Below are 24,994 nucleotides of genomic sequence, written 5' to 3' on the forward strand. Positions count from 1 at the left end.
TACAGGCTTAAGCAACTGCGCCCGGCTCTTCTCTGCTTTTGGCCTTTTGTTGTAAATACTTTGAAATCTTTTCTTTGAATCCATGTATTGGTTTTGAAACCTACATGTCCGATCAGATAAATAATATGGGGAGAGAAGAAGAAAACATAATGCTCTCTGACAATGAATCATGACATCATAGAAAATTAGAAGCTTAGGCCAGGCGCGGTGGCTCATGCCTATAATCCCAGCACTTTGGGAGGTTGAGGTGGGTGGATCACGAGGTCAAGAGATCCAGACCATCCTGACTAACACGGTGAAACCTCGTCTCTACTAAAAATACAAAAAAAAATTAGCCAGACGTGGTGGCGGGTGCCTGTAATTCCAGCTGCTTGGGAGGCTGAGGCAGGAGAATGGCGTGAACCCAGGAGGCAGAGCTTGCATTGAGCGGAGATCGTGCCACTGCGCTCCAGCCTGGGTGACAGAGCAAGACTCCGTCTCAAAAAAAAAAAAAAAAAAAGAAAAGAAAAGAAAATTAGAAGCTTAGACTTTTTTATTTTTTCTTTTTGCAAAGCAAATCTCTCTTTTTACAGGCAAGGAAGCTGGGCTCAGTGAGGGAGGCTGGGAGAGCTGTCGAGTGGCTACATTGCGGTTTGTGTGGGGGCAGAGCTGGGGCTGCCTCCCCTCTCAGGCTCTGGGAGCGCTGAGGAGGAGGATGCTGGGCTGGAGGGAGGCCAGGAGGATGCTCCGGGCTGGGTGGGGTGGAGCTGGCTGAGGAGTCTTCTGCCTGTTTGTGCTGGGTACTGGGAGATGCAGGCGGGGAGACACCAGGTAGAAGGGGCAAAGTCCTCACTTAGGGCCTTGAGGGAGTTAATGTGTAATATTCTAGGATATAAGCTTGACCACGAGTTGAGACCCTGAGCACAGGCCTCCAGGAGCCACTGGGAGCTGCCGCCAGGAGCTGTCACCATGACGGTGAGGACACCAGCCCCCTGCTGCCTGCCCCACTCTGTTCATCTTCGTCTTTGCCTGGGTGGGGGCTTTTAGGGAAAACCATTACTGTCCCTCTCTGGGCCTCAGTTTCCCCATCTGTGCAGCAAAGAACTTGGACAGAAGTCTTTTTTTAAAAAACAGCATCTTGGGCCAGGCGCGGTGGCTCATGCCTGTAATTCCAGCACTTTGGGAGGCCGAGGCGGGTGGATCATCTGAGGTTGGAAGTTTGAGACCAGCCTGACCAACAGGGAGAAACCCTGTCTCTACTAAAAAAATACAAAATTAGCTAGGCCTGGTGGCGCATGCCTGTAATCCCAGCTACTGGGAAGGCTGAGGCAGGAGAATCACTTGAACCTGGGAGGCAGAGGTTATGGTGAGCCGAGATTGCACCATTGCACTCCAGCCTGGACAACAAGAGTGAAATTCCATCTCAAAACAACAACAACAACAAGAAAATACAGCGTCTTGCTCTGTCACCAGGTGGAGTGCAGTGGTGGCAATCATAACTCGCTATGGACTTGACCTCCTTGGCTCAAATGATCCTCCCACCTCAGCCTCTTGAGTAGCTGGGACCTCAGGCACTCACTACCACACTGGCTAATTTTGTTTGTTTCTTTTCTTTCTTTCTTTCTTTCTTTCTCTTTCTTTCTTTCTTCTTTCTTTTTTTTTTTTTTTTGAGATGGAGTCTCGCTCTGTTGCCCAGGCTGTAGTGCAGTGGCCTGATCTCAGCTCACTGCAACCTCTGCTGCCTGGGTTCAAGCAATTCTCTGGCCTCAGCCTCCCAAGTATCTGGGATTACAGGTATGTGCCACCACACCTGGCTAATTTTTTTTTCTTTTTTTTTGAGACAGAGTTTCTGTTGCCCAGGCTGGAGTGCAATGGCACGATCTCGGCTCACCACAACCTCCACCTCCCAGGTTCAAGCGATTCTCCTGCCTCAGCCTCCCGAGTAGCAGGGATTACAGGCATGCGCCACCAGGCCTAGCACCCCTAACCCTGGACTTCCGAGTGCCTCTGCCCTGCAGCAGCCCCCACCTCTATCCTTGGAGCTTGAGCTTTGCTGTTTCAGCCAGGTAGCCCCCCGGAGCTGCAAGGGGAGTGGGGGTGCTTCTCTTAGCCCAGTCCCAGCTCCCCTATCCTGGCCTGACTTCCAGGGCTCGGGGCGTGGGTACAGGCTGCTGGCAGGAGGCAGGGAGCCCTCTCCTGATGTTGGTGTTAGACGTGTGTGTGTGCAGGGCACACGTCTCTGAGTGCCTGCTGTGTGGCGGGCACACCTGTGTTCTGCTTCTTGTTTGAGCCCCTTTTGGACAGTCCTCACTGGATAACCTCATCTTCCAGAGGTAATGGTCTTTGTCAGTGAGAGACTGATTTTTTTTTTTTTTTTTTTTTTTTTTTTTTTGAGACGGAGTCTTGCTCTGTCGCCCAGGCTGGAGTGCAGTGGTGCGATCTCGGCTCACTGCAAGCTCCACCTCCTGGGTTCACGCCATTCTCCTGCCTCAGCCTCCTGAGTAGCTGGGACTACAGGCGCCCGCCACAACACCTGGCTAATTTTTTTGTATTTTTAGTAGAGATGGTGTTTCACCGTGTTAGCCAGGATGGTCTTGATCTCCTGACCTCGTGATCCGCCCGCCTCGGCCTCCCAAAGTGCTGGGATTACAGGTGTGAGCCACCACACCCGGCCAGCGAGAGACTGATTTTAATCCCGTCTGTCTGGCTCCAAAATCTGGACCCCACCCCACTGTGTTAAGGGAAGACGTGGGGAGTTAGGTGTCCAGCCTCCAAACCCCACTTTCTCTAAAGCAGGGAGGTTTTGCCCCCAAGGGAAAACGGACCCTGTCTGGAGACATTTTTAGTTGTCACCACTCAGGGGAGGGTGTCCCTGGCATCCAGTGGGTAGAGGCCAGGAATACTGTTCAACATCCTACAACACAAGGGACAGACCCCAACAAAGAAATGCCTGCCCCAAACGTCCAGAGGGCCAAGGCTGAGAAGCCCTGGTCTGAGCAGCCTCGTGTCTGACATGCCATGGTCATGGCCCGCTGTCCTGGGTTAAGCATTGCTGCCTCCTCCAGCTGTCTCTTATAAAATGTACTTCCAGGCCAGGCACAGTGGCTCACACCTGTAATCCTAACATTTTGGGAGGCCGAGATGGGAGGATCCTTTGAGCCCAGGAGGTCGAGGCTGGCCTGGACAACATAGTGAGACCCCATCTCAAAAAAAAAAATCAGCTGGGCCAGGTGGGATGCCTGTGGTCCAGGCTACTTGGGGGGCTGAGGTGGGAGGATTGCTTGAGCCCAAGAGGTCAAGGCTGTAGTGAACTATGATCACATCACTGCACTCTAGCCTGGGTGACAGAGCAAGACTTTTCAAAAAAAAAAAAAAAAAATGTATTACCACCTGAGGCGGGAGAACTACTTGAGGGTCAGGAGTTCCAGAGCAGCCTGGGTAACATAGCAAAACCCTATCTCTACAAAAATTTTAAAAATTAGCTGGGCATGGTGGCACACGTCTATAGTCCTAGCTACTTAGGAGGCTGAGGCAGGAGAATCATTTGATCTCAGGAGGCTGTGAGGCTGCAGTGAGTTATAATGGTGCTACTGCACTCCAGCTTGGGTGACACAGTGAAACTCTGTCTCAAAAAAAAAAAAAAAAGAAAGAAAAGAAAAAAAATGCCTGGTGTGGTGTCTCACGCCTGTAATCCCAGAACTTCGGGAGGCCCAGAGGGGAGGATCACTTGAGGTCAGGAGTTTGAGACCAACCTGGCCGAAGTGGTGAAACCCCGTCTCTATTAAAAATACAAACAAAATTAGCTAGGTGTGGTGGTGGGAGCCTGTAATCTCAGTGACTCGGGAGGCTGAGGCAGGATAATTGCTTGAACCCAGGAAGTGGAGGTTGCAGTGAGCTGAGATCTCACCACTGCACTCCAGCATGGGCGACAGAGTGAGACTCCATCTCTCAACATCTCAAAAAACAAAACAAAACAAAACAAAACAAAAAAAGGAACTTACTGCCTGTGGGAGAGTTGTGCAATACCTTACAACCTACCCCTATGTGTGACCAGCGGGTCACTTCCTCCTCTGCAGAGAGGAGGCAGCTGCCAGCGAGAGGGCACTGAGGGTCCTCCCACGGCCACTGCCCTTGACTTCTGGCAAAGTGCCCCAGTCCAATGAGCTCATTCAGGGCATCTCAGATTATGCTCCTTCCGGAAAAAGAAGAAAATAGTCAGTGAGCAGAACTCCCACAGTGTAAGTGTCCTCCCATAAATTGTTCTAAATCTTTGGTGCCTGTTGCGTCCTGGTCAGACCAACCCTCATCCTCTGGTCATAGATGCAAAAACTGGTCTTGGGTAATGAGCTATTTTTTTTTGACAGAGTCTTGCTCTGTCACCCAGGCTGGAGTGCAGTGGCACAATCTCGGCTCACTGCAACCTCCGCCTCCCGGGTTCGAGCGATTCTCCTGCCTCAGCCTCCCAAGTAGCTGGGACGACAGGCATGTGCCACCACACCCGTCTCATTTTTGTATTTTTAATAGAGACAGGGTTTCTCCATGTTGGCCAGGCCAGTCTCAAACTCCTGACCTCAGGTGATCCACCCAACTCAGCCTCCCAAAGTGCTGGGATTACAGGCGTGAGCCACTGCGCCCAGCCTTGGGTAATGAGCTTTGAAAACCCAGCTTAGAAATCTTCCCTAGTAACCATCGTGAGATTAGAGGAGGCTCCTGCTGTACAGAAATTCAGGTGCTGCTTTTCTGTGGAAAATAAGGAGCAGATGAATCATAACAACAAGTAATCAAAATGATGGTCATTCGGGCAGACCACTGTCCAGAAAAAAAGGAAAAATTTAAAAAAGAAAATTAAGGCTGGGCTTCATTCACGCCTGTAATCCCAGCACTTTGGGGAGCTGAGGCAGGCAGATCAATTGAGGCCAGGAGTTTGAGACCAGCCTCACCGACATGGTGAAATCTTGTCTCTACTAAAAATACAAAAATTAGGCATGGTGGTATATGCCTGCAGTCCCAGCTACTTGGGAGGCTGAGGCAAGAGAATCGCGAATCCGAGAGGTGGAGGTTGCAGTGAGTCGAGATCACACCATTGCACTCCAGTCGGGGCGACACAGCAAGACTCTGCTCAAAAAAACCACAAAAAAACAAAAAGGAAAAGGAAAGTAAAATAATAAATGACGGTGGTCCTTTGATTTGCTGTTGATCTATATGAGGCCCTGTGCGTGGGATTTCACAAACATGTTCTTGAATCCTCTCAAAACCAGCTTGAAGTTTGGTGGTGTCTCCCTGGTGTGACAGGGTCTGTCATACAGCTGGCATTCAGCAACAACAACAAAAAAAATTAGAAATGGGGGTCTCGCTATGTTGCCTAGGCTGGTCTCCAACTCCTGGGCTCAAGTGACCCTCCTGTCTCAGCCTCCTGAGTAGCTGGAATAAAGGTACACACTTCCACACCCAGGCTAGCAACTGTTATTTAAATGAATAAATCAAATTAGTCAATTTTACAGAAGGGGAAAGTGAGGCTTGGAGAGAGACTTTGATGGACATGGGACTTGTGGAGTTTTATAGATTCTTAGTTTTTTTTTTTTTTTTTTCTTTTTTTTTTTTTTTTGAGACGGAGTCTTGCTCTGTCGCCTAGGCTGGAGTCCAGTGGCATGATCTCGGCTCACTGCAACCTCTGCCTCCCAGGCTCAAGCCATTCTCCTGCCTCAGCCTCCCAAGTAGCTGGGACTATAGATGCATGCCACCACACCTGGCTAATTTTTGCATTTTTAGTAGAGACGGGGTTAAACGTTAGGCAGGCTGGTCTCAAACTCCTGACCTCAGGTGATCTGGCCGCCTTGGCCTCCCAAAGTGCTGGGATTACAGGTGTGAGCCACTGCGCCTGGCCTTTTTTTTTGTTTTTCTTTGAGATGAAAAGTCACTCTTGTCGCCCAGGCTGGAGTGCAATGGTACGATCTCAGCTCATGGCAACCTCCGCTTCCAGAGTTCAAGCGATTCTCCCGCCTCAGCCTCCCGAGTAGCTGGGATTACAGGCGCCCGCCACCATGCCCAGATAATTTTTTTATTTTTTATTTTATTTATTATTATTATTATGATTTTTTTGAGACGGAGTTTCGCTCTGTCACCCAGGCTGGAGGGCAGTGACATGATCTCAGCTCACTGCAAGCTCCGCCTCCCGGGTTCACACCATTCTCCTGCCTCAGCCTCTGGAGTAGCTGGGACTACAGGCGCCTGCCACCACACCTGGCTAATTTTTTGTATTTTTAGTAGAGACGGGGCTTCACCACGTTAGCCAGGATGGTCTCGATCTCCTGACCTCGTGATCCGCGCCCCCTTGGCCTCCCAAAGTGTTGGGATTACAGGGGTGAGCCACCGTGCCCGGCCAATTTTTTTATTTTTAGTAGAGACGAGGTTTCACCATGTTGCCCAGGCTGGTTGCAAACTCCTGACCTCAGGTGATCAGCTCGTCTCGGCCTCCCAAAATGCTGGGATTACAGGCGTGAGCCACTGTGCTTGGTCAGATTTAGTTTTGGATGGGCCAAGACCTCGTGCCTCTGTTACAGTCATTTTCCATGTCGTATTTTTGTTTCTGGGGTTCTGCTGAGGGCAGCGTGATTTCATCACTTGAACACTTTGCAGAACTGGGCAGGAAGCACTCTGCCCATTTCATAGATGGGCAAATTGAGCCTCTGCCCTGTGCCTCCTCGGGTTGGGGTGGATAAAAGCAAAACAGGGCAGGGAGTGGGGAAGCTCTGGGAGGCCTTGATCAGAGCGCTCTGGCTCTGCCACTTTCCAGCTTGGTGGTCTCCTGCGTCCTCATGTGAGCAGCGGGATTATGAGACCTGCAGCTGGGTTGGGATGAGGTGGATGAAGGTGCTGGGCAAGTGTGGGATTGACTTTCTGGGGGGACTCCAGTGGAATGTTTCTCTGTTGGTCCAGGGGGAACTTGAGGTTAAGAACATGGACATGAAGCCGGGGTCAACCCTGAAGATCACAGGCAGGATCGCCGATGGCGCTGATGGGTGAGCAAGGTTTCAGGGTTGGGGGAGTCTGCAGGCCCGGAATAGGCAGGGCGGGCGGGGTGGGTGGGGTGGGCAGGGCAGCCCTGTGAAGTGGTCAGGCAAGAGGGACGTCAGGCCAACGGGCCCTTTTTCACACCCTTCTCCCTACACCCCTGCTGGCCCCCACTTCATGTCTGAGGCTAGGTTTGGAGACCTGCAGAATTTCAGAGTTGATGCCATATGCCCTGTTCTTTTGCCCCAACAGCCATTGAAGGGGCAGGTGGAGAAGCCCCTGGAACTCTGCCTGGCCCCCTGCAGGGCAGGTGCCTCTAGGGAATGCCCAAATCCCCAGACACCACCCTCTTTACCCAGCGGAATGGCCACAGGCTGGCCTTTCATGAGCATTAAACCGGGGCAGCCACCAGGGGAGGCTGAGTGGTCTTGCTGGCATCCTCTTGGTTAGAACCAGCGGCCTCACTGCCTCCGTGAGTCACAGTCCAGCGAAGGGCTCTCTCGCCTGCAGAACCTGTCAGCGCATCTTGGAACTGTGCTTTATCTACTTTTGGTTAGGGAGGAGGCGGACAGATCCATGTCATAGGAGCTAAGGGAAAAGTGACTTCTTTCTCCTACTTGGGTCCCTCAAGTTTGTCAAAATGTGTGATACCCTTGGTCTGAGACTCCCGAATGAAGACACCCCATGACCCAGAATGCCCCACTTTCAGGAACCCTGCAGGTCTAGCCCAGGCTCCTGCAGTGATCCTGCTAAGAAGTCATACAACCCCAGTTGCATACCCGTAGTGATGGGGAGCTACCACCTTAGGTTGGCTGTTTGTGGCTAAATTTAATAGGTCTTCAGATATCTAAGAGATAGCATTTCTCTCTCCCAGGAGAGCCACCCCCAATTCCTGAAGCTGTCACTATCAGTTACCCTTCTCTCAACAGCGTGATCCCTGCTCCAAACGGAATGTGCTACCACAGTGCTAAGTCTGAGCAGGTTGTTACCTCCCTTGTTTTAAGGCACAGATCTCAACTAACACAAGCTTTGATTCTTCCAGCTTGTGGTCAACCAAGGTCCTCCAACCCAAGTTGCTTTATCCAGGCCTGAGCCCTGAACCTCACCTGCTACCCCTTCTCATGCAGCTTTGTAATTAATCTGGGTCAGGGGACAGACAAGCTGAACCTGCATTTCAACCCTCGCTTCAGCGAATCCACTATTGTCTGCAACTCATTGGACGGCAGCAACTGGGGGCAAGAACAACGGGAAGATCACCTGTGCTTCAGCCCAGGGTCAGAGGTCAAGGTGAGGTCAAAGGGGGAAAGGGCACTGGGGTGATGTCAAGGGGAGGGCTCAGATGGAAGGGAGCCTGGCCTGGACACAGGTGCTGGCCTTGTTTGAGCCATCAGGCACTGCCCTGGCCCATTTCCAGGGCCTCCTGCCTCCTTGACACCCTCCCTCCCCACAGTTCACGGTGACCTTTGAGAGTGACAAATTCAAGGTGAAGCTGCCAGATGAGCACGAGCTGACTTTTCCCAACAGGCTGGGCCACAGCCACCTGAGCTACCTGAGCGTAAGGGGCGGGTTCAACATGTCCTCTTTCAAGTTAAAAGAATAAAAGACTTCCAGCCGAGATTCTCTGTCCTGGGTCTTCTGAGTCACACCAGGATCAACAGCCCTTGGGTGTGTTCCCCTATCCCTACCTGCAGTTCCTGCCCCAAGGCTAAAAGCAACCAAAATAATCCGTTTTTATCGAGTCTTCCTGTGGCAAGAACCGTGGCTCGTGACTCCTTTCTCTCTTGGGTCCCTCAAGTTTACAAAAACATGGGATACCCCTGGTCTGAGGACCTCTGAATGAAGGCACCCCATGATCCAGAATGTCCTGCTCTCAGGAATCCTGAGGTCCCATAGTGATCCTGCCACACATCCTCTGGTTGCATACTTCTAGTAACAAGGAGCTCACCACCTGACGTTGGCTGTTTGTGGCTAAATTTAATCTGTCTTCCGATACCTAAGGAGGGCATTTCTCTTTCCATGCATTTTAATGCTTCTGGCATTTTCATGATACTGAGGAAACTGAGATATGAGGACACCCGGCTGCCACACTGGGAGGCTGAGACATGCTCCCAACAGTTCTATGCACTTGCTTCTGTCTACTTGCCCCCACTATCGCCAGAGCAAATACCACGCTGCCCTGTGGGATTATGGGGCAGACACCAGTCCCAGGCACCTGGGCCAGGGGCTGTTCCCGGAACTGCAGATAAGGGCTCCCACCTGGGCCTCTTATCTCAGGGGCATTCCAGCCTGGCTACTCATTACCCTCCCCTTGGCGGGTCCACTTCCCTCTCCTGCTGGGGGCCTTGATGGGGGGTCCTTGGCTTTCTAAACTCCCTGGAGGGGAGGGGACTGAAGCAGGCAGAGCTGATGCTGTTGTCCCAGGTCCCCAAGCATCTTGCAGGACACCTTTTATCAAAACAGCCTTATTTAATCAGGCTCCAGAGGCAAGTCTGGGGCATACAGGCAGGTGGGATTCCTCCCCGGGAGGTCATACCTGACCTTTCTGGGGTAAGAGGGAGGCTGGGGTGGGGATGTTGGGGAAGCAGCCTGGGAGAGGGCTGTCAGGGTTGCAGCGGGGACGCTCTGGGATGAGCTGGGGGCAGGCGGTCCCTTTGGGAGGTGAGACAATGGCCCTGTGTGGTACACTCCCTGCCCCCCGCCCCCCACGGGCAGCTTGGTCTGGCACAAAGGCCACACTGTGAGGCTGGGTCCTCCAGCTGCTGGGGGTGGCATGGAGTGGGGCCTAAGGAACAGCTATTAGGTCCAGAGTGGCAGTCGGGGGAGGTGGTCAGCTTGGCAGGGCCTCTGGGAGCATAAAAGTCCCGGAACAAGCCTGGCCTTCCCTGTCTTCCCTCCCATGTCTGTCCTGCAGAGGTGGGGAGGGGTTTAGGGGCAACTCGGCTTCTCCCCTCTCTGGTCTGGTAGGAACCAGCTGTTAGGTGAGGGGCCGGCTCTGCATCTAGATGGGGCCCCGGGACCGTGCCCCAGCCCCTCACACCTTGACCTCATCATCCTCCTCAGCATCCGCAAATTCAAAGGTGTTTACTTGCACTGTGCTGGGCACCGGGGTCCTGCTGCCTGCCTGGGGTGCCCTCCACTCTTTGTCCAGGCTCTCCCAGGAGGCCCGGGCTTGGGGCAGCACCTCCACCCGCTCCTGCCGCACATCCATCTCCAGGTAGTGGCGGCCACCATCCCAGCCTGCTCCCCAGTGCCTGCCGAGGGCAGGGCCAGCAGGTCCTCGGGGACCCCCTCCCACTGGGCTGGCCTTCACCTCAGCCACTGGGCCCAACCCAGCTGTTACCCCATTGGGACAGTGTCCATGGGGTGTGGAGCTTGCGGCAGGGGCTGGGGGGTTTGCGGCAGGGGCTGGGGGATTTGCAGCAGGACCCGTGGGGGTTGCGGCAGGCGCTGGGGGGTTTGCAGCAGACGCTGGGGGGTTTGCAGCAGGGGCTGGGGGGTTTGCAGCAGGACCCGTGGGGTTTGCAGTAGGGGCTGGGGGGTTTGCAGCAGGGGCTGGAGTCTCAGCTGCAGGGGCTTCTGGGAGGCTCATGACCCCTAGCAGCTCGCTGAGGAGCGAGGGCCCAAGGTCGAGGTCCAGGTGGAAGGACAAGAGAGAGTCAGAGCGGCGAAGCCCGGGCTCAGAGGGGAAGGAACCATCCCGGTCTCGGTCATGTGGCTTTTCCGAGCGGGGCAGGCGGGAGATGGTGCAGAACCCAGAGTCCAGGCCTAGAAGAGAAATGGGCAGTGGGCTCAGAGCTGGGGTCCCTCACCAGGAATTCAGGAGGGGACACAGGACCAGTCCTGGCTTGCTGTGTGGCTTCTGGCTAGTCCCTCCCCTCTCTGGCCTCGGTTCCTCCCATCTTTCCAATAGAATACGCTCTATGGTCACTTGTGTGATCGGCCTGTCTACCCCCAAAGCTGAAAATCATTATCCTCATTTCCATTACGCAGATGAGGAAAGTGAGGCTCAGTTTGGGATGAAGCGAAGGGGCTAGCCCAAAGCCATAGAAGTCTGATGAGGTGGAATCCAGTCTGGAGCTCAAATCTCCTCTCAGTCCCAATTGTGACCTCAGCCATGGCCACCAGCTCCCTGCCATGACACTGGCCGATGGCTGCAGGTGAACCCATAGCACGTGAGCTGATTTGTGGACACAGGATGGGACCAGCAATCAGGGTCTGACTGTATAGAAAGGAAGGACAGACATGTCCAGCCCCTGCTTCCAGGACTACAGACCTGAGACAGAATCGGGTTTCTGTGGACCAGTCCTCAGTGCGGTTCTGAGCAGCCGCCTGGGGCAGGGGCATTAGAGCATTTGCCCCAAATGCCTCAAGGCAGGGAGTGGCCACCAGGTGGCAGCAGGGGCCCATGGTTCTCAGGTGCGCTCTGATCGAACAGCCAAGGTGGCACTTCTCTGGCTGGGCAGGAAGGCCCCTGGCTTGCGGTCCCTGTGAGTGGTTTTCCAAATTTGTCGAGTTACAGGAAACCAAGTTCAGATAACCACAGCTCCAGTGTCCTGAGCACCTACTATGTACCAGCTCCCCTGCGCCTCTCCTGGCACTGAATCTTAGCAATGACCCCGAGAGACTCATTATCCAGGCGAGGACTTGAATTTATAGAGGTCAATTGACTACCTGAAAATCAGGCAAGAACCGGATTGGAATCCAGAGCCCAGGCCCTTCACCTCTCCATGATATCATTCCGACATGAGGGGAAGGCTTTGGTTGAAGGGGGCAAGAATGGGTGGGTGACTGGTTCAGCCGAGGCCCAGAGAGGGGGACGTGCTTGCCCAGGTCACACAGCAAGTAAGGGGCAGCTAGAACTCAAACTCCACCTCCTCACTCTCAACCTCAGGTGTTTTGGGGAGTCAGCTGGTTCCCACCATTGCACCCCCTCCCCATCCATGATATGGGGTTTGGGCCTGACCTCTATGGTCACTTGGAGCTCACTTGGAGCTTGGAGGAGCCACTGAACCCCTCTGGGCCTCAGCCTCAGCCTCAGCCTCTGAAAAGTGGGCCAAGATGACCCAGGCCCTCACCGTAGCTGGAGTGGCCGTCCGTGGAGCTGGTGGGGCTGCTGTCGAAGCTGAGCTTGCCAACCACGAGGCTGTCGTAGGCGGCCTGGTTGAGCTGGGGCAGGGAGATGGCATTCTTGATGATGGGGGAGATAGCCGGTGGAGCCGGGGAGGGTGCAGGGGGAGATGCCATCCTCCGGGGGGGCGCCCCCACCCTCCGCATCAGCTGCAGCTTCTTGGCCAGGAAGCTGCGGGGTGAGCGATGGGTGCCCCCGGAGCTGCCACCGTGGTTGCTGAGGAAGGAGGTGTCCCCGAAGACATCCCCGCCGCGGCCCACATGCATGGTGTGGCGGAAGTCCCCGAGTGGGAGGCTGATCATGTCTGCAGTCAGCCGCCTCTTTCCCTGTGAACTGGACACCCAGCCCACAGGCGAGAGCTTGCCCAGGCTCATGGTGGGGGCGCCTCCGCCCCCCTGGGGGCCGGGCATCAGCTCTGGCTGCTCACAGCTGCTAGTCCATGCCCACCAGGGGCTGGGGGAGGGAGGTGGGCTGGGCTTGGGATGGCTGCTCAGCTCCTTTGCCCTGGCGGAAGCTGTAAATGGCGCTCTCCTAAGGTGAGGTCCCCGAATGCTGAGGCTGTGGGGGGTCCATGGCTCATCTCTCCCCGGGCCCGGCTCCCAGCTCCTCAAAAGCAGCTATAGATGTTCAAGCGCAGAGAAAGCATCCCGAGGTGCTCGGCTCCTCTCCTGCCCAGGGGTGGAGACCTGGAGGGAAGACAGAACGGGTGGTGACGGCAGGCCCGGGACAGAGGAGGAAATCCGGGGTCCAAACCTTAGCAGCTGAAGAGGATAGATGATCACACCCAGCCGCACGGATGGAGACCTCCAACTGATGCGGGGCAGAAGCTAGGTACACGGGGACCCAAGTGAGTCTGTGTATAGAAAGTTCAAGAACACAGCTGGGCGCGGTGGCTCATGCTGGTAATCCCAGAACTTTGGGAGGTTGAGGTGGGTGGCTCACCTCAGGTCAGGAGTTCGAGACCAGCCTGGCCAACATGGAGAAACCCCATCTCTACTAAAAATACAAAACTTAGCTGGACGTGGTGGTGCGTGCCTGTAATCCCAGCTACCCAGGAAGCTGTGGCAGGAGAATCGCTTGAACCCGGGAGGCAGAGGTTGAGGTGAGCCAAGATCACACCACGGCATTCCAGCCTGGGCAACAAGAGCAAAATTCAGTCTCAAAAAAAGAGGAAGTTCAGTAACAGGCAAAACCAATTGATGCTATTAGCAATCAGAAAGATGGCAGCCTCTGAGCAGTACTGACTGAACAGGGGACAAATAATTCATCGAGCTATACACTTAAGCCATGTATCAGGAAAAAATAGAAGCACTCATTCTAAGTGTGAGCAACATAATGAGACCTAGCTTTTACAAAAAAATTAAAAAAAAAATTAGTTGGGTGTGGTGGTGTGTGCCTGTGGTCCTAGCTACTCAGGAGGCTAAGAAGGGAGGATCCTTTGAGCCCAGGAGGTCAAGGCTGCAATGAGCCATGATTGTGTCACCGCACTCCAGCCTGGGCGACAGAGCGAGACCTTGTCTCAAAAAAAAAAAAAAAAAGAAGAAAAAGAAAAAAGAAAGCACTTATTCTGCAGGGCCCACTTATGAAGCACTTACTAAGTGCCAAGACCTCACCTGCCTCATCGTTTAAACCCATACAATACTCCTGAGGGGCTGGGAGCGGTGGCTCACGCCTGTATTCCCAGCACTTTGGGAGGCCGAGGCGGGCGAATCACGAGGTCAGGAGTTAGAGACCAGCCTGGCCAACATGGTGAAACCCCGTCTCTACTAGAAATACAAAAAATTTGCTGGGCGTAGTGGCGGGCGCCTGTAATACCAGCTACTCAGGAGTAGGCAGGAGAATTGCTTGAACCCGGGAGGCAGAGGTTGCAGTGAGCCGAGATTGCGCCACTGCACTCCAGCCTGTGCGACAGAGCTGGACTCTGTCTCACAAACAACAACAACAACAACAAAAACATTACTCCTGACGGCAGCACGATATTAGGGAGGGGAAACTGAGGCATGAAGTGAAGTAACTTGTCTGAGGCTCCATAGTAAGAAATGGTGAAACAGGCCCCACATCCCAGAGCCCTGGAGCCCCAGGCTACACTGCCTCCTGCTCAGTAACTGAGTAAGTCACCTCCCTTCTCTGTGCATTAAAATCTCTGCCACGCAGCGAAGCCAGGAGGGAGGAGACACCTCACCAAGGCTTTGTGAAGCTGGGCAAACAGCCAGAGCAGAGGTTCCTCTGAACCATCCACCTTCAAGGAGCTTCCTGGAATAAGGATCCTGTGGTCAAAACTGGCTTTTTCCAGCTGCGTCCTCCACGCGTGAGCATATTCAAGGCTCTGAGAAGGCCCGCAGGAAAAGACCTTATCACAGTTTGTCAAATTGTTGTAGGAGCCTTGTTGTCAGGGAGCAAGCTTTGGAAAAAGCTCAGCTGGTGCCAAAAGCTATTTCTTGCCCATCTCTCCTTCCTGATTCCCCACCCGCACCATACACACACACATCCTCCCCTGCTCCAGCCTCTCTAAGCATCTCTTGTTCTGACCCCTTTCCTTCTGACCCCTTTCCTTCTAGTATCACACAAAGGCCAGGCTAGAGCGCACCTGTGATTCTATGCTTTTCCTGTGGCCCATTGAGGGCAAAGCTGGCTCAAGGTCAGATCCACAGAGCTAGCTGAGACTTGAACTCAGAGCCTCTGACTCACATAAGCCCTTGACTTGCTTGTGGAACCCAGTCTCGCCTCCCGAGATCGGCAATGCACTTGGAGGGTGGGGCGGCTGCCTGGATTTTCCTGCCTTTCTCCCTCGGGCATCCAGCTTGGGCTCTGCACTTAGCAAGTGCCAAATCAATGCCAGCTGAATCACAGATCTCCATGATAACCTGCATGCCAAAACATCACCCTAGCCCCTTCTGAGAGTGGGAGGGCAGGCTGGGTTCTGTGTCCTCACACTGTGACCTTGGGTAAGTCACTTACCTACACAGACCTGGGACCTCAGCTGATAAAAGTCAATAATGATCCTTAACAAGAACACCTACATCTGCGGCTCAGCCTTCTTCCTTTTGTAAAACCATTGCTGCCACCTCCAAGCATAAAAATCTCAATACTGCCCTTCTAATGTTATTTGAAATTCAAAATAGGTTAAATAACAAGATAACAAAGAAGCCAAAAGGACAAAGCTTGCTTTGTTTTCTGACTACATTCTCTTCCCTTCCCACCATCTGATCCTCCCCCAACCCTAACTCCACCCCCTTGTGGCGGGGGGAACTTCTGAATCATCTTTTTCCCTCCCTGGCACCCCCGGCACCGAGAAGTCCTCGTGGAATGTTTGCTGAAGTTCTGAAGCGATCCGCAGTTGGCCAACCATTACATGATGTCATCTGATTCTCCAACAACCCTGCAAAGCCGCAGCGTGGCCTATTTGACAGGCAGCGCTAAGGCTCGGTGGGAAGGGAGACCTGTCCAAGGTTAAGTGATAGGTTCATGGCAGGGCCAAGTTTCCCTGCTCAGCAGGGATTAAGGATGCATCTCTGGGGGAAAGATTGGGAGTGGGGAGGGTGTTCCTCTGTCAAATGTCCTGTACAAGGGTCTGCCATGTGGCCTTACCCACTTGCTCCCACCCCAGCTCCCTGACTTTTTTTTTTTTTTTTTTTTTTTTTTTTGAGGCAGAGTCTCACTCTGTCACCCAGGCTGAGTGCAGTGGCTCCATCACAGCTAACTGCAGCCTTGAACTCCCAGGCTCAAGCGATCCTCCCACCTCAGCCTCCTGAGTAGCTGGGACTACAGGCACATACCACCATGCTCAGCTAAGTTTTTCCAGTTTTTGTAAGGACAGGGTCTCACTCCATTGCCCAGGTTGGTCTCAAATTCCTGAACTCAAGCCATCCTGCTGCCTCAGCCTCCCAAAGTGCTGGGATTACAGGTGTGAACCACCACACCTGGCCTGACTTCTTGAGGCAGCACCTCTTCTCCCAGCAAAAGGAGCTCCTCCCCCCTGAACCCCCATGGTCACTTTTGACTTGGGGGACCAGCTTCCTCCCCAATCTTGCGATGATCCCATCCTTCAAATGTTTCTGGGCACCCCCCAATAGTACCCACCCCCTACACCACCCTGCCTACTGCGGTCGAGAGACTCTGCAGCACTGTGGAGCTGAGGGCAGGGTACTGGGACCTGGTCTTCCCATGTGGAAAACGGGAACAGCACACCAGGCAGTTCCCCTCCCAAGGGAGTTGCAAGGGTAGAAAATGTAATGAAACCCTCAGATACTGGAGCAGGGCAGCCATGGGTTCAAATCTGACACCTTTACACTAACATCTCTCATTCCAGGGACCCCTGGTGGCAGCCACGTGGCACTTGCTGCCAATCACAGGGCACTGCTGGCCATCAGGTGTGCCTCACCTGGCACTGGAGTAAGCAGGGCTCCAAGTGTCCTGGTGCCAGGCTCACCTCCCCTCACCTGCCCAGGAATACCGCCCGTTAGTGTTCAGAACACCCTTTTTACAGATGGAAAAAACGAAGCTCAGAAAGGAGACATTTACCCTCAGTCACAGACCAACATAGCTGGTAAATGCCCCAGGGTTGAAGACGATGGGGAATAGGGAAGAGGATTTGGAGGGCTTGGATGCCCAGTGCTGAGCCCGGTGTGGGGTGCAGGTGCAGGCCTGGGAAGACAGGAGACCCAGCTCTGCAGATTCAGCGCCTCTGACCTAGGCAAGGAGGTCACCACGCAGCCTCAGTGTCCCTGGAGTCCTTATGTTTACCTTATAGAGGATAGTCAGGGCCTGGGCACATGGCCTGAGCTCACTCAATGGTGGGAATGACGCAAGAACAAGTTTTGGAGCCGGGATCTGGCCAACAGGGGCCGCTGTGGAGGCACATGTGGTCGCGGGGAGGCCAAGGGCGGCTCTGAAGGAGAGCGGGGGCGGCTGCACCCTGGCACTCACCTGGGGGTCACCCGCAGGCCGCAGTGCTGGCCAGGGGCCCACGTCTCATCCTGGAGGCCACTGCTCGGGTGCACACAGCCCCCATCCTGCGGGCATCCAGCTGGGTGACGACCCCCGCCCCCCCCACCGCTGGACAGCGGGTCCCTGTCTTGGTTACGGCTGCTCCCCCAAACCTGCTCTGGTCCCTGGGATAAGGGGTTAACCCGGGCGGCTGGCTTCTCCTGTCCCTCAAAGTCCAGACGCTTCAAGGTGGAGAGACGGGGAAACTGAGGCCAGAACGGAGTAGCTAGTTGTTCTCAGTCGCGCTAGGGGACCCAGTCCTCCGTATTCCAAAGGGGGCACCGTGGGCCATTAGGGAGCGACGGGGAAAGTGGAAAGGAGATGCGCTTCGTGCCCACTGCCCCGAGTTAGAGCCGAACCAGCCCTGGACCGGGCGAGGCGGAGCGGCTGCGGGCTGCGTCTCGGGTCCCCGCGCCACGTTTCGTGCCGCTGCGGCCTGCAGGCCAGTCCCCTCTCCTCTCTAAGCCTCAGTTTCCCGGTCTAGGAAAAGGGCTTCGAACGTTGCGGGTCTGGCACGGCTGGGGCAAAGGCAGAACAATCTGGAGGGCGGCCGGGATTGGAAGTCCGGGAAAGACTTCGGCCATCCAACATTCCCTGGGGGGACGGGGCTCAAGACGCGGAGGGTCGCTCCGCGGGGGAAGGGGACGGCCGGCTTTCTTGGCCAGAGGGGAACCGGACGGGATGACCTCATCCGCGGCTCCAGCCTGGAATGCGGCGGTCGGGGAGGGGGCAGGGTGCCTGTCCATCTCCCTGGGCCCCCCACCCCCTACTTCCCGCTCTCCGCGTGGGCCTCGGCAGAGGGGAGCCATTCCGCCGCGTCGCCCGCTCCCCGCCCCGGCCCTTGCTTCCCCCGCGCAGGAAGGCGCGGAGACAGCCCCCGCTCTGCCCCTCGGCTCTCCCCCTCCTCGCGCAGTTTGGCCGCTCAGCCCCGTCCGATCCTCTGCCCCCTCCGCCAGCCCGGAACGGGACACGAAGCCCGAAAGCTCGGAGTTTCCCTGCGCGGCTCCGCGGCCGCCCCCGGCCTTCCCGTGGGCACCCTGGGGCGCCTCTCTCGGGCGGGTCCTCTCCCCGTCCCGGTCCCGGGAGCCTAGGAGGGTGCAGAGCCCCAGCGGGCGCCGGGACCCGCCGGCCTCCACGCCCCCCCGCCCCGAGGACCCGCGCGCCCGGGCTATTACCTGGCTCCGCGAGCCCCGGGGGCGCGGGACGAGGGCAGACTCGTCGTCTGCAGCGGCGGCGGCCGCGCGTCCCGGCTGGCAGCCCGGGAGAGTCGCTGGGCCGGTCTGCGCCGCTCTGGCCGCGGGCTCCGAGGGCTGGATCCGGGGGCGGGGGCGGGGTGTGGGCGCTCCCGCCTCCCGCCCCTCTCCTCCCGCCCGCGGGCGGGGCCCGGCCCCCTCCCCGACACCGTCCTCGCCGCCGCCGAGAGGTGGAGGGGACGCGGCTGGGGGCCAGGCCAGGCCTCTGCTCGCCACCCCGGACAGGGCCAGCCGGGGAACGTGCGGGCTGCCCCGGGGAGGCGACTCCGGTCCCGGGCCGCCAACCCCTCCTCCACCGGTTCCCCGCGTGGCCTTGGGGCGTCCAGGCCTGATGAACTCTCCTCCCTCCTGGGCCCTCCAGCCGTGCCCTGCGGGAGTTTGGGGAACCGGGAAGCTCGATCTGAGGCCTTGAATGCCTGGACCTTTAAACCTTGATATTTACAAGCATGACACGCCCACTCCTTTCCTCCCCATTCTCATTCCCTTCCATCCGGTAAAGGCCACGCGGTGCCCAGGAGGAAGACAGCCACACTGGGGCGACTGGTAGAGTGGGGTAGAGTGGCCGTCAAGGCCGGGACCCTGGAGCCGGACAGCCTGGGCTCCTGTCCTGCCTCAGTCACTACTTACCTTTCTCTGCCTCAGTCTCCCGATCTGAAAGTGGGATAGATAATAGCAGCATCAGATGTTGTGTGAAGTGTTCCCTTCTCCAAGAGCACCTAGGAGGCTTGCTCGGCAGGTAAAGGAGGTCGCATCTCAGAGACTTTACAGATCCCCCCCCACGTCCATGGGGGGCAGGGAATCAGCCATACCCGGGACCCTGTGCCATCCTCAAGGAGGGGAGATAGATCTCTGGTCCCTGCCTCCCGTTGTTGTACCCTCCTCTGACTACTCCCATCTGACTATAGAGTCCTCGGGCTGTCAGGGCACAGAGAGGTCCCTAACACTGTCTGCAGGGCCTGGGGGCTCAGGAAAGCTTCCTAGGGGAGATGATACCTGAGTTAAGTCTCTCTCTCTCTCTTTTTTTTATTTATTTTTTGAGACGGAGTCTCCCTCTGTTGCTCAGGCTGGAGTGCCATGGCATGATCTCGGCTCACTGCAGCTCTCACCTCCCGATTCAAGCGATTCTCCCTCTCAGCCTCCGGACTAGCTGGGATTACAGGCACCCGCCCACGCCTGGCTAATTTTTGTATTTTTTAGTACAGAGGGGGTTTCACCATGCTGGCCAGGCTGGTCTTGAACTCCTTACCTCAGGTGATCCGCCTGCCTCGGCCTCCCCAAGTGCTGGGATTATGGGTGTGAGCCACTGTGCGGGTGTGAGTTAAGTCTTAAAGGATGTGTAGGAAGAGGGAAGGGCAGTGGAAATGCACAGTGCACAGCTGGCAGGGGACAGCACAGCAAAGGCTGGGAGCGGAGGACCCCGTAGCAGAGGCAAACCCGGCTGGAGGAGACTGGCTGAGCGCTGTTGTGGCCTGGGATGAGGAGCTGTATATACCCGCAGGTGGAGGAGATAAGGTCTTTACTGTTCACCCAGGGGCTAAGCCTCTTCCACTGGCTCCCTGAATCCCCATGCTGGTGGCCAAGGGAAGGAGCTATTTCTGCAGCTGGACAAATGAGGAAACGGAGGCACAAAGTATTCTAGCATTTGCTCAAGTGGCACAGCAGTAGGAACTCTTTCCCTGGGGGCCGGCCCAGGAGTATTTTGTCCCATGGAGAATTGGAACAGCATCGGGACAGTGAGCCAGCAGGCAGCACCGGCAGGTGTACATTTAGAAGACTGACTGTCGCCCGGCATGGTTGCTCATGCCTGTAATCCCAGCACTTTGGGAGGCCGAGGTGGGCAGATTACTTGAGGCCAGGAGTTTGAGACCAGCCTGACCAATATAGTAAAACTCTGTCTCCACTAAAAATACAAAAATTAGCCAGGCATGGTGGCAGGCGCCTGTAATCCCAGCTACTCGGGAGGCTGAGGCAGGGACAATTGCTTGAATCCAGGAGGCGGAGGTTGCAGTGAGCCAAAATCGCACCACGGCACTTCCAGCCTGGTCAACAGACCGAGACTCCATCTCAAAAAATAAAAATAAAAATAAAAAAGTGCCGGGCACGGTGGCTCACGCCCATAATCCCAGCACTTTGGGAGGCCGAGGCGAGTGGATCACTTGAGGTCAGGAGTTCGTGACCAGCCTGGCCAACATGGTGAAACCCTGTCTCTACTAAAAATACCAAAAATTAGCCAGACATAGTGGCGGGCGCCTGTTAATCCCAGCTATTCAGGAGGCTGAGGCAGGAGACTTGCTTGAACCTGGGAGACAGAGGTTACAGTGAGCTGAGATCGTGCTACTGTACTCCAGCCTGGGCGACAGAGCGAGACTCCATCTCAAAAAAACAAAAAACAAAATAGAAGTCTGACTGTGAGTGAAGAATGGACTGGAAGGACAGTGATGGAAGCAAAGAACTAGTGCTACTGTGGTTATTACTATTAACAGCATCAGTAGTAACCAGCACTTATTGAGCACCTGATGCATACCAGGTCCTGTAGCTCATTAAGATGCATTATGACATTTAATTCTTGTGAGAGCCCCATAGGGAAAGTCCTGCCATGGTGTCCCTTTTGCAGATAAGTGAAGTGATTTGTGTAAAGCCCCCTACTTTGGCAGGATGGCCATACTTTCCAGTTTGCCTAGGACAGCCTAGATTACACATACTGTTCCAGTGTAACTATTAATAGCACTTCCTTTCATTCTCAAAGGTGACCTGGTTAGACAATCAATTACACGTCAGAGGATCCTAGAGTGGCTGGTAAAGGAGGCAGTTTGGTGCAATGTCAAAGGCCCTGAGCTCAAATCCTGGCCTAGTGGCTGACCGTGGGCAAAGCACTTGGCCCATCTGAGCCTCAAGTTTCTCATCTCTGAAATGGGTGTAATAGCAGTGTGGGTATTTACTAGTTAGGGTGTTGTGAGCCCCAGGCAGATGACCGAGCAAGCAGTCCTGATGGAAGTGGTTACAACCTGCCCCATGCTTGCTCCATCTTCTTCACCCGTGGGCAGGGAGGGCAGGCAGGAAAGAACAAGTGGTTGAGAACCTCCCTACTATATATGCCACACACTTTGTCTTCTCCAGCTCATTGACAGGCAACCTGTGAATCAGGAATTCTTGCCCCATTTTACATCTGGGTAAGCTGAGGCAGAGAGGAGCCCTCTCCCTCCTTTGCAGCCTGCCTCCAGATAGAAACCTATCTCCATGTAGGCTGTGCCCTTGTTCCTGGCTCCACTCCTGATTTAAGGATCTGACTCAGTTTTTCCCTCTGGAAAACGGGAGAAAGGGAGAAGTTTCAACATCCCCAAGAAGGATTCAGGGTTGGGCAGTCTCCTTTTATCATGCTTTTCTCCTCCCCCAATTTCCTGCAGTCCCCTTCCTTCCCTTCGAGAGGCTGTGCCCAGGAGTGCAGGGGTTAACCTTGGCAGGGCTGTAATCACTGTGCAGAATGCAGAACAAATGCCTCCCAGCTGGGGACTAGGAGCTGCTAGGTGAACCAACTGCCTGGAGCTCAGGATCCCCTACCTGCCTGTCTTGAAGGAACCAGGCTCCTCAGGCTATAGTCCCAGAGCTCAGTTGCCCCCTCCACTCAGCCCAGCAGATTGAGTTGGCCAAGGCAAGGGGCCTAAGGGAAGGAGGCAGGTCCTGGGCAGGGAGCGGTCTATGGAGCCAGGGAGGAGGGGGCAGGGCACAGCTAGGGAGAAGTATTTCCTCCTTGGGGACCAGGAATGCCAGTGGCTGCTTCCAGGTTCCAGGGAGGTTTGGGATGGGAGCCTTGAACTGAGGCCACAACTATCAGCCCCTCCTTAGGGTACATGTCCCCTTTGTACCCCAAAGTCTAGTTGGGCTTTTTGGTCAGTTAATGCATCTGCTCATTGACCCACTGATTGGTCTTTCCCGTTCTCCAGCTCTTGAGTGTCCACTGGTCCATCCATCCGTTGATGCGATTGCTAATTCATCCATCTACCCACTGCCCACTCCCCTGTCCATCCATCTGCCCTCCCTTCCATGCACCCATTTACCCACCTACTTCCTGTCCATGTCTTGATCTGCTACTCACACACATCCAATCACTCAACCACTTACTTACTCACCCTTCCATTGACCCATTGCCTATCCCCCATTCATCCATCCATCCACTTATGTACCCATCCAGCCTCCTACACACCCATGCATCCTTCCACCCCATCATCCATTCACCCACCTGTACCCACCCACCCACTGTACCCACCCACCCACTGTATCCAGCATCATTTGATCCACTGCCCACACCCGTGGCCATCTACTCACCCATCTGTCCATCTACTCCTTCCACTTCCATCCTGTAATGCCCTTACACTGACTCACACCTGGTCTCTGCTGACCAATATGGGTGTCTGAGCACGTCTGAGCACGTCCCCATCTTTCTCACACACATGCACTTCACTCACCTCATCAGCGGGTTACCTGGAGGCAAAATACCCTTGAAGATTGCTTTTTTTTTTTTTTTTTTGAGACAGAGTCTTGCTCTGTCACCCAGGTTGGAGTGCAATGGCGTGATCTCGGCTCACTGCAACCTCTGCCTCCCGGGTTCAGGCAATTCTCTTGCTTCAGCCTCCTGAGTAGCTGTGATTACAGGCATCCACCACCATGCCCAGCTAATATTTTTGTGTGTTTTTAGTAGAGATGGGGTTTCGCTATGCTGGCCAGGCTGGTCTCTAACTCCTGACCTCAGGTGATCCACCCGCCTTGGCCTCCCAAAGTGCTGGGATTACAGGCATGAGCCACTGTGCCTGGCTGAAGACTGCTTTGAAATGTCACCTTCTTCTGGAAGAACTCCTTCAAAATGAGCCTCCCCACTGCATCTGGTCCATCCTCCATGTTGGTATCTATTTCCCGGTGAGATTGCCGATGAGACAGTGATGTCCGTGCACACTCTGTGCTCCTGGCACACTGGGAAATGAATGATCAGGACCAACATAGGAATCCTTGTTCCTCGTTCCTTGACTGAGCCAAACGAGAGCAGGTACTCTCCTCCTGGGACCAATCCAGGGATACTCACTGGCTAGACCCCTGCAGGGGCTCAGGCACACCTGGGCACTGCAGGGGAAGGGGGCAGCTTTGGACCCTTCAAGAGGTTTGTGCTGTGACCTGGTTCTCCAGAGGTGACTTCACACCTAGAGGAGACTGGCAATGGGCCAAGGAGGCTGACCCCCATGCTCTCCCCTCTGCGACCCAGTGTGCATTCCCAGGTCAGACAACCCTGAGTGCAAATCAGGACTTTGTCTCTCACTAGCAGAGTGACCTTGGATAAGTCAGTCCCCAGCATTGGTCTCAGCTCCATTATCTGTAATAAGCCATAAAGTTCATTGCCTGACCTGTAGTTATGGTCAAGGAAGGGTAGCTGTTATTACGACTTTTTTTTCTTTTCTTTCTTTTTTTTTTTGTTTTTGAGATCGAGTCTTGCTCCGTCACCCAGGCTGGAGTGAAATGGCGCCATCTTGGCTCACTGCAACCTGCGCCTCCTGGGTTCAAGTAATTCTCCTGCCTCAGCCTCCCAAGAAGCTGGGATTATAGGAGTCCGCAACCACGCCCAGCTAATTTTTGTATTTTTATTAGAGACGAGGTTTCACCATGTTGGCCAGGCTAGTCTTGAATTCCTGACCTCAGGTGATCTGCCCACCTTGGCTCCCAAAGTGCTGGGATTACAGGTGTGAGCCACTGTGCCTGACCATTTTTTTTTTTTTTTTTTTTTTTGAGATGGAGTCTTGCTCTGTCACCCAGGGTGGAATGCAGTGGTGGTGATCCGGCTCACTGAAACCTCTGCCTCCCAGGTTCAAGCGATTCTTGTGCCTCAGCCTCCCAAGTAGCTGGGATTATAGATGCCCACCACCACGCCTGGCTAATTTTTGTATTTTTAGTAGAGACGGGGTTTCGCCACGTTGGCCAGGCTGGTCTTGAACTCCTGGGCTCAAGCGATCCACGCGCCTCAGACTCCCAAAGTGTTGGGATTACAGGCGTGAGCCACTGTGCCCGGCCTATTATGACTTTATCATTTTCCCTTTACCAGTAGGCAGTTTCAGTGAACACATGGTAAATGGGTAGTTGCTGCAGCAGGCCCTGGGCTGGGCACCTTGTGAGGGGGCGGCGGTAAGGAACGTGGGCCATACTTTCAAGACACTTAGAGTCTGCTGGGGAAGACAGAAGCCAGGAGACTGGTGGTGATGAAAGGCCAAAGCAGCGGTTGAAGGGGCCAGGGAGGCAGAAGACCGACTGAGGAGGGCCAGGGAGGCTTCCTGGAGAAGGTGGCATTTGAGTTGGGCATTCTGTCTTGGTGTAAGATTGTCTGTAGGTGAAGTTGGGGAGATAACAGGCTTCAGCAGAGAGGTGAAGGTGGGAATGGGTACACCTGAGGGCAGTTCATGATCTGGTTCTGGAAGGCTAGAAGTTGAGCTGGGTCTACTGTGGAGGACGCAGGCAGAGGCACTGAATGCCACACACAGGGAGGGTAGTGTCGGGTGCTAGGCTGGGCCACTGCCCACCCAGTGATGGTGGCCCTCGGGGATCACAGACCCGTGGGTGACTCAGGATCTTTGATGGGGCTTCCTCATTAGCAGAGGCTGGG

The 24,994-nt window shown here is 54.9% G+C and overlaps 2 protein-coding genes across 3 annotated transcripts; one reads left to right on the top strand and one right to left on the bottom strand.

The window, feature by feature from the left end:
- The first annotated feature begins 758 nt into the window (after positions 1–758).
- Positions 759–8,605, top strand: LGALS2 (galectin 2). Its single transcript, XM_032138724.2, has 4 exons — positions 759–954; positions 6,916–6,998; positions 8,118–8,277; positions 8,441–8,605. Exons 1-4 carry the CDS (start codon positions 949–951, stop codon positions 8,588–8,590), a joined length of 399 nt encoding a protein of 132 aa, XP_031994615.1. The 5' UTR covers positions 759–948; the 3' UTR covers positions 8,591–8,605.
- A 634-nt stretch (positions 8,606–9,239) lies between these two features.
- Positions 9,240–18,409, bottom strand: CDC42EP1 (CDC42 effector protein 1). Of its 2 annotated transcripts, none has more exons than XM_032138725.2 (3): positions 18,280–18,409; positions 12,066–12,804; positions 9,240–10,755 (listed from the first exon to the last, which is right to left on the bottom strand). In XM_032138725.2, the coding sequence occupies exons 2-3, from the start codon at positions 12,526–12,528 to the stop codon at positions 10,022–10,024; spliced, it is 1,197 nt and encodes a 398-aa protein (XP_031994616.1). In that variant the 5' UTR covers positions 12,529–12,804; positions 18,280–18,409; the 3' UTR covers positions 9,240–10,021. The 2 variants fall into 2 exon arrangements, with proteins under 2 accessions (XP_031994616.1, XP_031994617.1); XM_032138726.2 differs by lacking the exon at positions 18,280–18,409 and adding an exon at positions 15,077–15,174.
- Positions 18,410–24,994: the final 6,585 nt, after the last annotated feature.

This window comes from Hylobates moloch, unplaced genomic scaffold, assembly GCF_009828535.3.
Source record: "Hylobates moloch isolate HMO894 unplaced genomic scaffold, HMol_V3 SCAFFOLD_19, whole genome shotgun sequence".
NCBI lineage: Eukaryota > Metazoa > Chordata > Mammalia > Primates > Hylobatidae > Hylobates > Hylobates moloch.

What these genes read in the sequence shown, in the direction of transcription:
- CDC42EP1 (XM_032138725.2), bottom strand. Translation starts at nt 12,528, where the DNA reads ATGCCCGGCCCCCAGGGGGGCGGAGGCGCCCCCACCATGAGCCTGGGC. An exon ending in GGACGGCCACTCCAGCTACG is followed by an intron (nt 10,756 to 12,065) that starts GTGAGGGCCTGG and finishes TTTCTCTTCTAG; the next exon opens with GCCTGGACTCTGGGTTCTGC.
- LGALS2 (XM_032138724.2), top strand. An exon ending in ATCGCCGATGGCGCTGATGG is followed by an intron (nt 6,999 to 8,117) that starts GTGAGCAAGGTT and finishes CTTCTCATGCAG; the next exon opens with CTTTGTAATTAATCTGGGTC. An exon ending in GCCCAGGGTCAGAGGTCAAG is followed by an intron (nt 8,278 to 8,440) that starts GTGAGGTCAAAG and finishes CCCTCCCCACAG; the next exon opens with TTCACGGTGACCTTTGAGAG.